This window comes from Mangifera indica, chromosome 1 (genome assembly GCF_011075055.1).
Source record: "Mangifera indica cultivar Alphonso chromosome 1, CATAS_Mindica_2.1, whole genome shotgun sequence".
Classification (NCBI taxonomy): Eukaryota; Viridiplantae; Streptophyta; class Magnoliopsida; order Sapindales; family Anacardiaceae; genus Mangifera; species Mangifera indica.
This window is the reverse complement of record NC_058137.1, coordinates 3,816,541-3,832,097: the sequence shown is the minus strand read 5'-3', so window position 1 is coordinate 3,832,097 and position 15,557 is coordinate 3,816,541. Positions and strand designations below refer to the sequence as shown.

Below are 15,557 nucleotides of genomic sequence, written 5' to 3'. Positions count from 1 at the left end.
CTATAATATTAAAAATAAACTAAAATAGAATATACTTTTGCCCTCCTAAACTTTAAAAACTAAAATTTTTTCTCAGCCTAAGTTTTAAAAAATCACAGTTTCATCCAAGGGTTTCGATTTGAAATCTCCGACGACATCTTCGATTCCATTGCTGACAGCCTCTCCCTCCCGAAGCATCCTCTTCTTCCGGCGATCTCTTTCCTCTCATTTGGACGCCCGATCTGCATCGGAGAAGCCGTGGAAGACGAAGTTCTTCGTCTTTCCAATCGTCGTCGCCTAGGAAGACGAGACGACTCGTCGTCCTCTGGGAAGACGAGTTGTCTTCATCTGGGAAGATGATTTCTCTTTCAAGACGACGTCTCTCTGCGCCGGATGGGTTGGGGTAGAGTTGAGGAGGGCCGTTAGTAGAAGAAAAATCGTCGAGAGAGGAAGACACTGACAATGGCGTCGGAGAAAGTGAAAGGGTTTGAAAATAAACCCTAAGGGGGAAATGCGATCTTTTCAAACTTAGCTTAGGGAAAAAATGTTAGTTTTTAAACTTTTAAGAGAGAAAATGAGATTACATTTTCAGGGGTTAGGGTTTCGTTAAATTTAACCGGTCATGAGTGGATATTTAGTATTTCTATAGTTAAAGGATAGAAACTTGAGATTGCAGCATACCTTGGGTGGGAAATAGTCGTTTGGCCTATGCTTAATTATGTTTTTTCATTACAGTAGCGGCAATATGAAAACACTTACAAGGAGTCCACAGATCTAGAAGCAATAAAAAATAATATCTTGACTGAAACATATCAATTATTTTTTGGTGTTTTCTCTGCTGCATCAGCTCTGTTCATCTTCATTCATTTTTTTTTGTTCTTCTTCTAAAACCAACATGCATACCTGATTGAGTTTAACATCCTCCTTTTATTTAATGTGAGATTAAGCAAAACTCTACATACTTTTTATTACTCTGCATATCTGCTTCAGTGCTACAAAAGTTTTTTAAACTAACAGACAACATAAAAATATAGAAATTGCAAGTGTAATCACTAATTTTCTTGCATCATCACTTTCTCCCTTTTGCTCATTTGTTGCTGAATGATATCTTCAATTAACAAAGTGATGTTACGGTAAGAAGATCCTCCCTCTTCTACTGCCTTCTTTGCCGTTTCTGCAAGCTTTCTTGCTTCTTTCCTTCTCTCTTCATAATTATTTTCATTCATTACCTTTTCTATAGCCTCGCTTATTTTTTCCTTCTTCACTTGCACACCAAACTTCTCCTCCTCTTTCAAATGCATCACAGCTTCAGCCCCCACAGGCACACCAGTTTTCAACACATGCACTACTAACTTCTCATTGAAAAACTGCTCAGCAAACAAAGGCCATGTAATCATTGGCACGCCGGCACAAATCCCTTCTAGTGTTGAATTCCACCCACAATGCGTTAAGAATGCTCCAGTTGAGGGATGTGACAGAATCAGAACCTGAGGTGCCCATCCTCTTATCAATAGCCCTCGTCCTTTTACTCTTTCTTCAAACCCATCTTCTAACCACTTGTTCAATTCTGTGATATCGTGCTGCCCTCTTCTTATAACCCAAATAAACGGCCTGTTTGTTGCCTCCAAGCCTAAACCAAGCTCTATCAATTGTGCAGGTGTAAGGTTACTGAGACTTCCAAGACAAGCATAAATGACTGAGTTTGCTGGCCATGAATTAAGCCACTTCAAGTAGGGATTCACTTCAGTTGAGGCTTCGCTGTTACCTCTCTGAGCCATATCTAAGTCATCCTTGTTACACAGTGACACTGGTCCAATGCACCACACTTTACTTCCTGTTGCACTTTGAAACCCTTTCAGGAATTCTGTCTCTAATTCTTCAAAACTGTTAACAATGACCCCATACGCCCCTGCTTCTGCTGCTTTCACCTCTTCTCTGAATTTATTGAAATCTTTATTTGAGCCTGGATTAAAGAGACCAGGTAGCTGAGATCTTCTAAACGTGAATTGGTCAGATAATCCTGGTATTACAAAGGACTCTGAGTCGGACAGAGTCTCATGGATCTTAGATTTATGCAGATTATGGGAGCAAAAGAGACTAAAGCAATTTGTCCCATCAAATAAAATCCTTGGAATCTGAAACTTCGAAGAGACATCAGCTGTCCATGCGAAATTTCTATCCGAAATTAAACAACTTGGACTTGGTTTCAGCTCCTGGAACAATTTTTCCACTGGTTCTTGCATCATCCTCATTGCAGTGAAGAAATTCTTGAACAAGTCTAGTGAAGGAACTGCATCTGCGCTTTCGCACCCATCAGGCAACCCAACTTGAGTCGCCGGGAACTCAATTTGTACAACATTTATAGGAAGCCCGGCCTGAACGGAACGATTTGTTATGTTGCTAAATCGAGCAGCATTTCGAGGTGTTGTAACAATAGTAACTACAGCGTTGCGCTGTGCCAATAGCTTGGCAATGTCTACCGCTGGGAGAAGATGGCCTTGAGCCATCAGGGGTATCAAAACAAAGTGAGGTTGGACTTGGTAAGGCTGTGATTCAGGAGCCATTGCAAATAAAATGCTGAGAGTGTTTGACAAGAAGTAGGAGCTTCAATGATGACTAATATAGCGGTTTCTTGGGTCTCTTCCAGTTGGCTTTTTTTCTCTTGTGACGCAAGGGCATACATAAACATAGGAAAAAACAATGGATTCATAAACCTGTCAGGAAAATAATGAACATAAAAACTTACGTGAGAAAATTGGCAACATTGATATGATAAAACTCTTTTATTAAAATAATAAGAAGCTGTTCAAATGGCAACTAGTTTTGTGATTCTGGAAGGTATGAGTTTTTGCTTAAACAAATAAAAACCAATGCCTTCGAATCGAGAATAATTTTACTATTACTTAGAGGCCAAAGGACTATGCCTCACCTAAGGTTTACTGAAATGATAAGTTTCCATATGTTAATTTTAATATGCTTAAATATTTATTAGTTTGTTAAAATTATATTATTTAAAAAATTAAAAATTGATCATATTTTCTCTTTTAAGTTAAAAAATCTAATAATTTTTTTTAGTTAAAAATTTGAAAAGTGACCAAATCTCTTCTAAGGTTTTCTTTTCCCTTCTTCGACAACCACCTCAATCTCGACCAATAATTGGCCTTTATTGTGTCTTTTTCTCTCATCAGAGATCAGACAACGATATGTTTTTTCATCGAACGAAGACGAATTGTCTTCTTTCAATGATTTCAACCAAAGATTGGCATGCTTCAATTGGAAAAAATGAGTTTGGGAACGCCGGTTGTCAGAGATGGTCATTAGAGAAAGGGGAGATTCAATCACTTTTCAAATTTTGAATTAAGAAAAAATTGTTGGTTTTTAAATTTAGGAAAGGAAATATCATAAACTTTTAATTTTTAAAAATATTTTTATTAAATAATATTTTTATCTCTAATCCTAATAATAAATTTTAACATAAGTTTAACACAAATACAAAAACAGAAAAAGAAATAATTATAACAAAGAATTATAACAATTAGTTAGTTAGAAGTTTAATAGTTAATTATAAGCTATGGGTGAAGGATGGGAATTGAACCCGCAAATGGTGGATTCACAATCTACTGCCTTCACCCATTTGAATGAGTATTTAAGTTTTTTAAAGTTAATAAGTGAGAATTATCATTTCACTAAACTTGGGCGGGCAATAGTGTTTTGGCCTTATTTATATTATTAGAAGAAAGATTACAATCACAGAATTTTGGTCACAAGCTTGCATTCTTGTGGACTCATGAGTCCAAGTCAGCTGGAAGCTAATACATCCTTACCATAAGAGGACCAAGTAAACTACCTGTTGGTTTCCGTTTCCCTCTATGTGAAGATGGCCCAATTAAAGCTTGTTAATGTTTTAAGATTATCGAGTTCAAATATTAATCAAGATCCAGAGTCTTTATAACCCAGGAGTATAAAGAGCCAATGAGAATTTTTGACCCAAAAGGCTTCTGCTTTTTCCTTTTCTTTAAATAAAACAGCCAGCCAACGCATGCCTCTTTTCTCTTCATTTTCTCAATAAACCAAACTAATGGTTTATATCCATTAGGTAAAGGCTTAACAATGCAAAATCTAAACTGCCCCTGGACATTAACTACAACCCAAACTTTGCTCAAACTTATTCTCCTAATTACAAAGACTGCCATTAGTTTTTTTTGAAGTCACAGATTCACAAAGCTAAATACATATGGAATATTAAGCGGGTGAAATCTTAGAAAAAGTAAATTTAAAGAGGAATACAATTATTACAGCGATATGAATCCTATTAAAATAGGATTTGAGAGTCTTAATAGGAATACAATCAGATTCCTATAGAATGAGGACCGATTCAAAGATTGAAAGACAGAGAAAAGAAGGAAGACATTTCTTAATTTTTGTACTGGTTCGATCCATCTTGAACACAAGTTACATGGTGGTTCGTGTCTCATTGTTCTTTATTATGAATGGTAGAGACTGATTTTGGAGTTGCAAACATAGATTTTATTGATCCTTTGATATGTCAATTTGGTAAAAAAAAATTTCTTTGTCCTGCAAAAATCTTCTGGTGTATGCCTCAAGTTTTTATTCAGAGAGAATTTTTGTATTCCCATTATTGATTATATATATTGGAGATTATTATTGTTGCATGGTTTTTTCACCTCTTTATATTGAAAGAGTTTTTCCACAAGATAAATTTTGTGTTATTGCGGCTGATTGTGTGATTTATTTGCTGTGTTAAAGTTTTACAAATCACGCATATCACTGTTTTTTCCTTTTTCTAGTTTCCTATCGGCCCACTTGAGCAGATGGAGAACAAATTATTCGACAGTGTCCTCTCCCAATGGAGAACAAAGTCTAAAACTACAAGTTACATGATTGATTTAAACCACTCATATTATCATATATAAAAAGAAACGATGAAAAATCTACTTTATGGAAGGATTATTATTTGTTGTTGGTGTTTATTACAGAGAAATTAGATACGAAGGAAGGGTGATGTGGAGTGGATTTTATTTCATAGATCAGTTTCTGGGTACATCAGACAATAAGTAGGTGATAATGATTTAAACCATGTTATTGTAGAGACAAATGCTCACACTTTGTGGAACAAGCTTCAAGAGCTTTATACCCAGAAAACATGGAATAACAAGTTATTTTTTTATCAAGATCATGATGGCATTGAGGTACAAAAATGGGTTGCTATAACCGACCACTTGAAAAAATTCTTACCACTTAATAATAAGTTCTGTTTAGTTATGTTGAAGAAAACAAATGAAGTGGCTAAAGGAAGAAGTCGAGTGCAAGTTTTGTTAATAAAAGTAATAAAACAACATCGTTTTGTGAAAAAAAAAAAAAGATTTATAGTTTGGTCCTATTTCATTTCTATTTAAATTGCAAACCAAATCAAAAATTGTTTTTCTCATTTTTTTTAACTTAAATCAAATCATTTTACAACCTAAATTAAATTACAAATTTTGAATAATTCAATTTATTTTTTTTGTTTTTGCAGTATTTTATGCCAAACTAAAAGTACTAGAATTATTTTAAAGATGGATAATATTGGTATATCAATTATAAACTCATATATAAAAATATTAATGGATCAGGCTAAGCTAGCTCAGCTTGACCCATTGGACTAATGAATCAGATCGGGCCCTAGGCCTATGTAATAATGGGCCTCTTGGCCGAACTAGATCCTAGGTTTATACAGTAATTGGTCCTTAGATCAAGCTGACCCATTGACATGTGAAAGCTCAAAGCCCGACCCTATATATATAGGGATGGGTCAGGCCTTAATAGGGCTTGCCCAACCTATTTAAACAATATTTAAAAAAATAATAATTAAAATTTTTAAACACAAATTATTTTTTAATTATTAAAATCGATGATAGTAACCTGAACATTTTATTTATAATATTTAACTTATAATGGAGAAATACCGTGGTTATATGATGAAAAATACTATAAGTTTATAACATAATATAAATAAATTAATTTACATACTATATAAATTATAAAACATAAATAAAATATATATACTATATCATTTATTTACTTATTTTTATAAAATAAAAATAAAATTATAAACACAAAGAATTATTATTTACAAATTCAAATAATTTTTTAAAGAAAGTTAATAAAAAAAAATAAGATAAAAAATATAATAAAAAATTGAGATAGAGAGATTTGTAAATAAAATTAAAAATATAAAAAATAGAATAAATTTATATAAAAATAAATAAATAAATTAAAAAATTAAACAAATTAAACAAATTGAAACAAGATGAAGATGGGCGCAGAAGCCACTAGCTTCTGCCTGGCAAAATGGCTTTTGCCTTCTACTAGGCAGAAGGCTTGTGGCAGAAGTTAAGCATCAATTGCTTCTGACACAAACAACTAAATATTTTTTATATTTTTTATACGGTATCAGTCGGGCTATGGGCTTAATACTAAAGTCATCAGTTCAATTTAATAGGTTCATGAGCCTAGTCCAATATGTTACAGTACTAGATTAGATCTTTTTGTTCGGATCTCAGTTTCGTGTTTTGAGCTAACTCTCTGTTTGATTCGATCTAATCGATATGTCTACTTATATAATGCTAAAAATACACCAAAAAATGACAAAAAATATTGATATGCTAGAAGAAACAAAAAAATAAATCTTTATTTGTTCCTCTTATTTATCATACAAGCAATGTTATATATTCCTTATTTTAAGTATCAAATTGAGTAATAAGACGATATATCATTATATAATTAGATGTTATATCATCCTTAATTTAAAATAATCTAATTTTATAATAACACATGATCTTAATATCCAATTTGATACAAAAAAATTAGGTGGATTGTTTTATTGTTACCACACTCCCATGCTCACATGCCAAGCCTTCTCCTGGATTCCTTCAGAATATCTTCAATTAGTAACTTGATATTCCAGTGGGAAGATCCTCCTTCTTCAACTGCCTTCTTTGCCGTCCTCCCAAGTTCTCTTGCTTTCTTTCTCTTCTCTTTGCCTTCATCTTTATCCATTACCATCTCTATTGCTTTCCTTATCTCCTCTCTCTTCACCATCACTCCAAACTTTTCTTCCTCTCCCATATTTATGTTAATGCTAGCCCCTACCTTCTCACCAATTCTTAGTACTTGCAGAAGAAACTGCTCATTGAGAAACTGTTCCGCCAAAATAGGCCATGTTATCATTGGCAAGCCAGCTGAAACTCCTTCTAGTATAGAATTCCACCCACAGTGTGTTAAAAATCCCCCAATGGCCGGATGTGACAGAATCAATACTTGCGGTGCCCACCCTCTTATGATTAGTCCTACATTTTTGGTTCTTCTCTCAAATCCTTCTTCATACAACAATTTCTCGAGCTCATTTGAATGAGCACCTTCTCTTATAACCCATATAAACGGCCGCTTCGATGCTTCCAACCCTAAACCCAGTTCCATTAGCTGCAGAGATGATATGCGACTAAGGGTTCCAAGACAGGCATATACTACAGACTCTGATGGCCATGAATTGAGCCATTTCAAGCATTGAGTTTCATCAATTGAAGTCTTATTGCCTCTTTGCCCCTTATCTATGTTTTCTTTGTTGCATAGTGATACCGGCCCAACGCACCAAATTTTGCCTCCTTTTACCTTTTGACAGTCTTCCACATATCTTTCTTCCAACTCTTGAAAAGAATTAAATACCAACCCATATGATGCCTCATCTGCCGCTTTCATTTCTTCTGACCTATCTTTTAAGGTCGTTGAGGCTTGATTGATAACAGCTGGTAGCTGAGCCTTGGTTATTTCAATCCTATCCGGCAAACCAGGCACCACAAAGAACTCTGAATCAGAGACCTTCTCATGAATCCTGGACGACTGAATATTATGTGAACAGATAAAAGCAAAGCAACTTGTCCCGTCAAAAGCTAGCCGAGGGATTCCAAACTTATGAGAAATGTAAATCGTCCAAGGCAGATATCTATCGGAAATAATGCAACTTGGGCCCGGGTTTGTCTCTTCCAAGAACTCCTCTATTGGCTGCTGCAACATCCTGGCTGCATCAAAGAAATTCTTGGCCAAGTTTGGAGAGGGGAGAGAATCTACATTCTCGCATCCCTCTGGCAAGCCAGCCTCAGCGCAAGGAAATCTGAGTTTAAGAAGCCAAATAGGCAGACCAGATTGATTGTCACGATCGATGATCTTTTCAAATCGAACGGCGTTCAGACGTGTTGTGATTAAAGTGACTGTGGCACCATGTTGTGCTAGGAGCCTGCCTATGTCTACCATTGGTATAAGATGGCCGGGGCACATGAGGGGAATCAGGATAAAATGAAGCTGTCGGTGTTGGTGTCGGCGGTCGGATAGGGTAGCCATTGTGATTAACTGGGCGCAATTGTGTTTATCGATGAAATATAGATATGACAAAGGAGTCTTGCACTAACAAGCAAATAAATAGATGGATTGATGGATAGATTTTCAATCACCAGGACATGACAGAATGGACAGAGGAGGTCCCCACGTATACCTCACAGGCTTTTCTTTTCATTTCTGACTAAATTTGGTGACAACTTCTGATTCTTGAAGTAACAAAAGAAACAAAAAAGGAAAGCAAATTATAACTGTAATTAAAAAACATTAAAAACATTGAAGGCAAATCACTATTCATTGTACGTAGATGCAAATGAAAAAAAAAAAGCATTTATGGCATGTCGTAGCAAATGAAGAGAAGAGATTAAAACATTTCATACCTGTTTTTCATTTTATAGAGAACTCTAGTGACATTTTTGGTTTTTGTGTTTGGAAATGAGTATTTAATTTGGACTAAGCATGTTCAGCAAATATTTGCAAACCTAAATATTGTCTGTTCTTAAGAAAATCCTAGGAAAAAATAAATAAGAAAAAGGAAATCCTACCTACATCACTTTCGCAAGAAATCTTGATTGTAACAAGATTAAGAAAATTGTTTTGTCAAGAAATATAAGCCTGAAGTTTTGTAATTGAAGTTGTGTTGAAGGTGCAATGTTGTAACGGAAGAAGAAGATATTAATGAGTTTTGAAACTATGAATTTTGAAACTGAGCATTTTGGTCATAACCAAAACACAAGGTTTCAACTTAAAACAAAAAGTAAAGAAAGGGTGAGGGTTTGTCATTCGATCGAAAGAGGATTTCTTGTTGCCTCTCTCAAACAATTCTAGAATATGTGCATTCTTTGTTGGTGAGATCAAGGGTAAGATTAGATTAAAGTTGTTGCTTTCAATTACTAGAATCAAAGGCTTAAATTTCCAATTGAATGACTGTGGGGTGTCTAAGTAAAAATTTATTTTACCAGCAAGTTATGTTTATATGATAATGAATGTGGGGGTTTTTAGGATCAAGATGAGAAGATCCAAGAGACTTAATAAAAATATCCCAACAATTAACCCACCAAAGGCTCAAAATATAGATATTTCTACTTTAATCTCACAATAGGGTCTAAATGTATCATTGACACAAGAAATATAGTTAAAAATGGTGCTACAAAAGCACAATAGTTCAATTAAGCCAGTATTGGCATTGCCAATGAATATAGTACCAAAGGAAACATCCAAAGAGTGTGACATGACATTGTTTATTGGCCAAACAAAGTTACATCTAGTCTATGGTTACACAGCCAACTATGAACTAACCCTTAAGGTTTTCAGGCACTAGTGACTTGTCAATGGCTTGAGGTAGTAAAGAGTGTTATGTCCCTTTTCTAGATGTTAGATACAGAGAAGGTCAAACATGCAAGTTACCTTCTTAGGGATGATGTAACGGTTTGGTGGAAGATGACCATTAAGACTCATAAGGTGGCAAAGATGACGTGGACTAAGTTTAGAAGGTTGTTTGACAAAGAATATAAGATCACAAACATGACTTACTTGAGGGCATATAAGTTCACTAATTTGCAACAAGGAAGTAACCCAGTAAAAGAATATGCCACTAGGTTCAATGCTCTAACGAGGTATGCTCTAGGTATGACTAGTACAACCCAATGAAGAAATTTATACATGGACTGATTCTAAAGATTACATGAGATGTTATGATAGGTGCCTAGCCTCACAAAACTTACAATGAGGCATTTAGTAGGGTTTTAAGACCTAAGGTGTTTGTTAAAAGAATCACTCAAGAGATAGTTTCAAGAGTTGCATTAGGTAGTACAGGGCAAAAAGTTGAGCCACATATTGCAGACAAATCTGACAAGAGCAAAAGACACTTCCAGTATAATAAGACGAAGAACTAGAAGGAAAATAATTAAGTAAAGAGAGAATGAGACCCCACTTGTCAAATGTGTGGGAAATAACAACGGAGAGAGTGTTTGGTTGGATAGGGTCGATGTTTCAGATGTAGACAACTAGGAAATGTGGCAAAGAATTAAACAACAATCCCAACAAAAGCAAAGCAGATTGTAAGGGGCGCAAATGCTAAATTCTACACAATTGCCCAAAGATATGCAAAGGCAAGGTTGTCCACAGTCACTAATAAGTTACTCTTCATTAACAACATTTTATATGCATTGATATAATTTGGAGTCATGCATTGTTTCATAGCTTATGACATAGTTAAGAGACTAAGATTGAATCCTACCATAGTAGCCTAGAGAGTCAAGATAATTAAAGTTGCCTTACGACAATAGTGTGATAAGTGACAAGGTGTTCATGAGTCAAACAATGATTATGAAAGGAAAAGAGATGATAATGTTCGACATATTAGAGTTCAATACGATAGTGGAGATGGATTTCTTGGGGAGATATATAGCTAAGATAGACAATTGGAAGATGAAAGTTCACTTAAGCCTAGATGATGATGATGAGTTCAATTTCGGTGAGAGCTACGCACTAATACGATATGATGATGATCAATTATGTAAAGGCTCATGAAGTGTTGAGCAAATGGTGTACAAGATACCTAACACATGTGGTAAGTAAAGGTGAGAGTTCAAGCCTAGAGTTATAGAGCACATCAATGGTATGTGAGTTTACAAATGCATTTTCAAACAAGTTACCAAAGTTGGCATCTGAAAGAGAAATTGAGTTCAATATTGAACTAGTGCTAGCCCCAATACATATTACCACTTCAATTTTAGAGATTAATAAATATTAAGATAATCTTAATTTTGTTATAATTTTATAATTTATTAATTTCTTAGGACAAAAATTTCATAATTTTCCATTAAAATTATAAGTAATATGGATAATAATTTAGAAAAAAATATTAATAATAAGATGACAATTTAAAAGCAATAATTTATTAACTTAATAATTTGATAACATAAAAAATATTAATATGTTATTGACAAAGATAATGTTTTAAAAATATGCAAAGTAAATATTTGAATATTACCCATGTTAGTTGAAGTAATCACAGTGGTAAAAGAAATAGACGACAAAAACAGGAATTTGGTTTGACTAAATAAAAAATATATGCATATAATAGAATACTTGAATGACATTAGAAGGCATATAGTTAATTAAACAAGAAAAACCTTTTATTCCTCCAAAACAAAGGGCTTGCAGAATAAAATAGTCTCACAGATCACCGATTGCAGTCTTCATCAACATAGCAAGCCAGCTACATTTTCAAATTATTGAAGCACACGACTAAAAATTATTTTATCTGAAATGAACAAAGAAAGGTCAAACAGCAGTCTTTGTATAACTAGCGTAATTCTCTCATATAACAGCAGGTTTATTCCTGGAACGAACTTGTTTTATGATGTCATCAAGTAGAAGAGTAGTGTTGAGTTGAGAGGATCCCCCTTCTTGGACAGCTAATTTTGCCATCTTTCCAAGCTCTTTAGCTCTTCGCCTTCTTTCTTCTCCTTCTTCTCCTCCATCCATCAAAATTTCCACAGCATTCTTGATGTCTTCTCTTTTTACCAACACCCCAATTTTTTCTTCTTCTCCCCACTTCACAGGATGTTTCACTCCAACACTAACACCAATTTTGAGTATTTGAACAACAAGTTTCTCATTACAAAATTGGTCCGCAAAGAGTGGCCAGGTCACCATTGGCTTGCCAGCACACACGCCTTCTAGGTTAGAATTCCAACCGCAATGTGTTAAGAACCCACCGATCGCAGGGTGTGACAAGATAAGAACTTGCGGAGCCCAACCCCTGATCACAAGCCCTCTCTCTTTGGTCCTTTCCTCAAAACCATCTTCTATAATCCATTTTTCTAACTCCTTGGATGTTTCTATTCCCCCCCTTGCCACCCAAATGAATGGCCTATTTGATGCTTCTAAGCCTAACGCAAGTTCTATCAACTGTGAAGGAATTACATTACACAGACTTCCAAGGCAGACGTAGATTACGGAGCCAGGATCTTTTGAATCAAGCCACTTTAAACATTGGCTATCATCAATTGCAGCTTGGTTACCTCTTTCAACTTTGTCCACGTAGTCTTTATTGTTTAGTGAGAGCGGACCAATACACCATACTTTGCCATCTTTTTCCTTTCTAAATTCCCTAACATAAGCAGGCTCCAATTCCTCAAAAGTATTTATGATGACTCCATACGTGAGCAGTTCAGCTGCAATAAATTTCTCGTTAAATGACTTTAGATTCACAGAATGGAACAGCTGAGGAAGGGTGAATTCAACTTTATCAGGCAAACGTGGCACAACAAAGTAATCTGACTCCGAGGTCATACTCTCCGGGCCACCGTAGCGAAAGAAATTGTGCAAGCACAAAAGGGAGAAGCAACAAAATCCATGGAAAATGATTCTTGGAATGTTAAACTTGGCAGCTATATGTGCTGAATAGGGCAAACACATATCAGAGATTATGCAATCTGGCTGCGGTTTTAACTGCTGGAACAATTTTTCTACTGGCTCTTGTAGTAACTGAGCTGCGTTAAAGAAGTCCACGGCTGATCCGAGTGAATCAATCATGTCAAGATTTTCACACCCTTCTCGTAATCCTCCTTCTGCGCATGGGAACGGAAGTTCGATTATTCGGAGTTGAAGTCCTGATTCTGTAATCCGAGTGAATGCTTTTCTGTTTCTAGCTGCATTAACTGGCGTAGTGATTATACTGATAATCACTCCACGCTGTGCCAGTAGCTTGGCTATGTCAACCATGGGAATCATATGGCCCTGGGCCATGAAAGGAAACAAAACAAAGTGAAGTTGGTTTTTTTCGGAACCCATGAAAAATGTAGGCAAAGATGAAATTAGGGGTGTTTTGGTTGAAAATAATCAAGAATAATCACTAATTTTATATTAACAATAGTGATATGATAAATAATATAATAGGTAATCAAATTATTACCTCAATCTCAAATATTAAAAATGATAATGTGATAAAAATATAAAAGGTATTCAAATTATTACATTTAGCTCAAATATTAAAAAATTATTAAAATAATCTTGATTTTATTACCATTCTATTCGTAATTATTATTTTTGTTACCATTTTATACTTATTATTTTTCAAGGACAAAAATACCCATGTTGTAAATTGAATACAACAAGTAACCCCTCTTTCAAGGTTTTCTATGCAAAATTAAAATTGAAAAATTGATTATATTTTTTTTTTAAGTTTAAAAATCTAATAATTTTTTTCAATCAAAGATTTGAAAAATAATCAAATCTCTCATAAAGTTTTCTTTTCTCTTTTTCGACGATCACCTCAATCTCGGCCAACAATTGGCCTTCATTGTATCTTTCTCTCTCATTAGAGATCAGACGACGATATATTTTTTTATCAAACGAAGACGAATTGTCTTCATCTAACGATTTCAACCAAAGATTGGCATGCTTCAATTGGAAAAAATGTGTCTGGGAAGGCCCTTTGTCAGAGATGGTCATTAGAGAAAGGAAAAAGGAAACCCTAAGGGGGGATTCAATTACTTTTCAAACCTTGGGCTAGAGAAAAATTGTTGGTTTTTAAATTTAGGAAAGAAAATATAATAAACTTTTAATTTTTAAAAATATTTTTATTAAATAATATTTTTACCTCTAACTGTAACGTATGTTTAATGCAAATACAAAAGCAGAAAAAGAAATAATGATAACAAAGAATTATAACTATTAATTAGTTAGAAGTTTAATAGTTAATTATAAGCAATGGGTGAAGGATGGGAATTGAACCCGCAGATGGTGGATTCGCAATCTACTGTCTTGACCTATTTGAATGAGTATTTAAGTTTTTTAAAGTTAATGAGCGGGAATTTATCATCTAACTAAACTTGGTCGGGAAATAGTGCCTCAGCCTTATTTACATTATTAGATGAAAGATTACAATCACAGAATTTTGGTCACAAGCCTGCATTCTTGTGGACTCATGAGTCCAAGTCTGCTGGAAGCTAATTGGTTTCCGTTTCCCTCTATGTGAAGATGGCCCAATTAAATCTTGTTAATGTTTTAAGATTATCGAGTTCAAATATTAATCAAAATCCAGATTATTTATAACTCAAGAATTGTACAAAAATAGTATGATAACATCAATGCACAAATCAATACAGTAATATATTTGATTCAGATCTAAATATTAGAACCCTACATTCAAAGTAGAGAAATCTTTTAACAAAATCTATTAATTAGTAAAAATATAGTACAATTTATAGAATTGAAAGCCAATCTAGCATTACCGATATGAATTCTCTCTAAATCTGAGCACCACAATGACTATATATACCAACTCAAGAACTTAGACAGTTAGATTAAGAAAAAACAGTAGATTGAAACTTTTCCTAGAAACCCTAGCAAAGAGAGTATAAAGAGCCAATGAGAATTTTTGACCCAAAAGGCTTCTGCTTTTTCCTTTTCTTTAAAACAGCATGCCTCTTTTCTCTTCATTTTGTCAATAAACCAAACTAATGGTTTATATCCATTAGGTAAAGGCTTAACAATGCAAAGACTAAACTGCCCCTGGACATTAACTACAACCCAAACTTTGCCTCAAACTTATTCTCCTAATTACAAAGACTGCCATTAGTTTTTTTTAAAGTCAGATTCACAAAGCTAAAATACATATGGAATATTACGCGGGTGAAATCTTAGAAAAAGTTCAGATTCCTATAGAATGAGGACCGATTCAACGGTTTGAGAGGTTTGAAAAGATTGAAAGACAAAGAGAAAAGAAGGAAGACATTTCTTAATTTTTGTACTGGTTCGATCCATCTTGATCACAAGTTACATGGTGGTTCGTGTCTCATTGTTCTTTATTATGAATGGTAGAGACTGATTTTGGAGTTGCAAATATAGATTTTAATGATCCTTTGATACGTCAGTTTGGTAAAAAAAAATTTCTTTGTCCTGCAAAAATCTTCTGGTGTATGCCTCAACTTTTTATTCAGAGAGAATTTTTGTATTCCCATTATTGTGTTATTGTGGGTGATTGTGTGATTTATTTGCTGTATTAAAGTTTTACAAATCACTGTTTTTTCCTTTTTCTAGTTTCTTCTTATCAGCCCTCTTGAGCAGACGGAGAACAAATTATTCGGCACTGTGTCCTCTCCCAATGGAGTAGTAATTTGAATACAAAGTCTAAAACTACAAGTAGAATGATTGATTTAAATAAACCATTCATA

General features: G+C 34.4%; 3 protein-coding genes across 3 annotated transcripts; all 3 read right to left on the bottom strand.

Annotated features, from left to right (window-relative positions):
* Positions 1–921: 921 nt before the first annotated feature.
* Positions 922–2,626, bottom strand: LOC123225878 (UDP-glycosyltransferase 73C4-like). The gene has a single exon (XM_044650200.1). It carries the CDS (start codon positions 2,541–2,543, stop codon positions 1,032–1,034), a length of 1,512 nt encoding a protein of 503 aa, XP_044506135.1. The 5' UTR covers positions 2,544–2,626; the 3' UTR covers positions 922–1,031.
* Positions 2,627–6,642: 4,016 nt separating this feature from the next.
* Positions 6,643–8,410, bottom strand: LOC123214559 (UDP-glycosyltransferase 73C4-like). Its single transcript, XM_044634398.1, has one exon. The coding sequence runs from the start codon at positions 8,374–8,376 to the stop codon at positions 6,883–6,885; it is 1,494 nt and encodes a 497-aa protein (XP_044490333.1). The 5' UTR covers positions 8,377–8,410; the 3' UTR covers positions 6,643–6,882.
* Positions 8,411–11,565: 3,155 nt separating this feature from the next.
* Positions 11,566–14,903, bottom strand: LOC123194154 (UDP-glycosyltransferase 73C6-like). Its single transcript, XM_044607316.1, has 2 exons — positions 14,879–14,903; positions 11,566–13,184 (listed from the first exon to the last, which is right to left on the bottom strand). Exons 1-2 carry the CDS (start codon positions 14,901–14,903, stop codon positions 11,695–11,697), a joined length of 1,515 nt encoding a protein of 504 aa, XP_044463251.1. The 3' UTR covers positions 11,566–11,694.
* Positions 14,904–15,557: the final 654 nt, after the last annotated feature.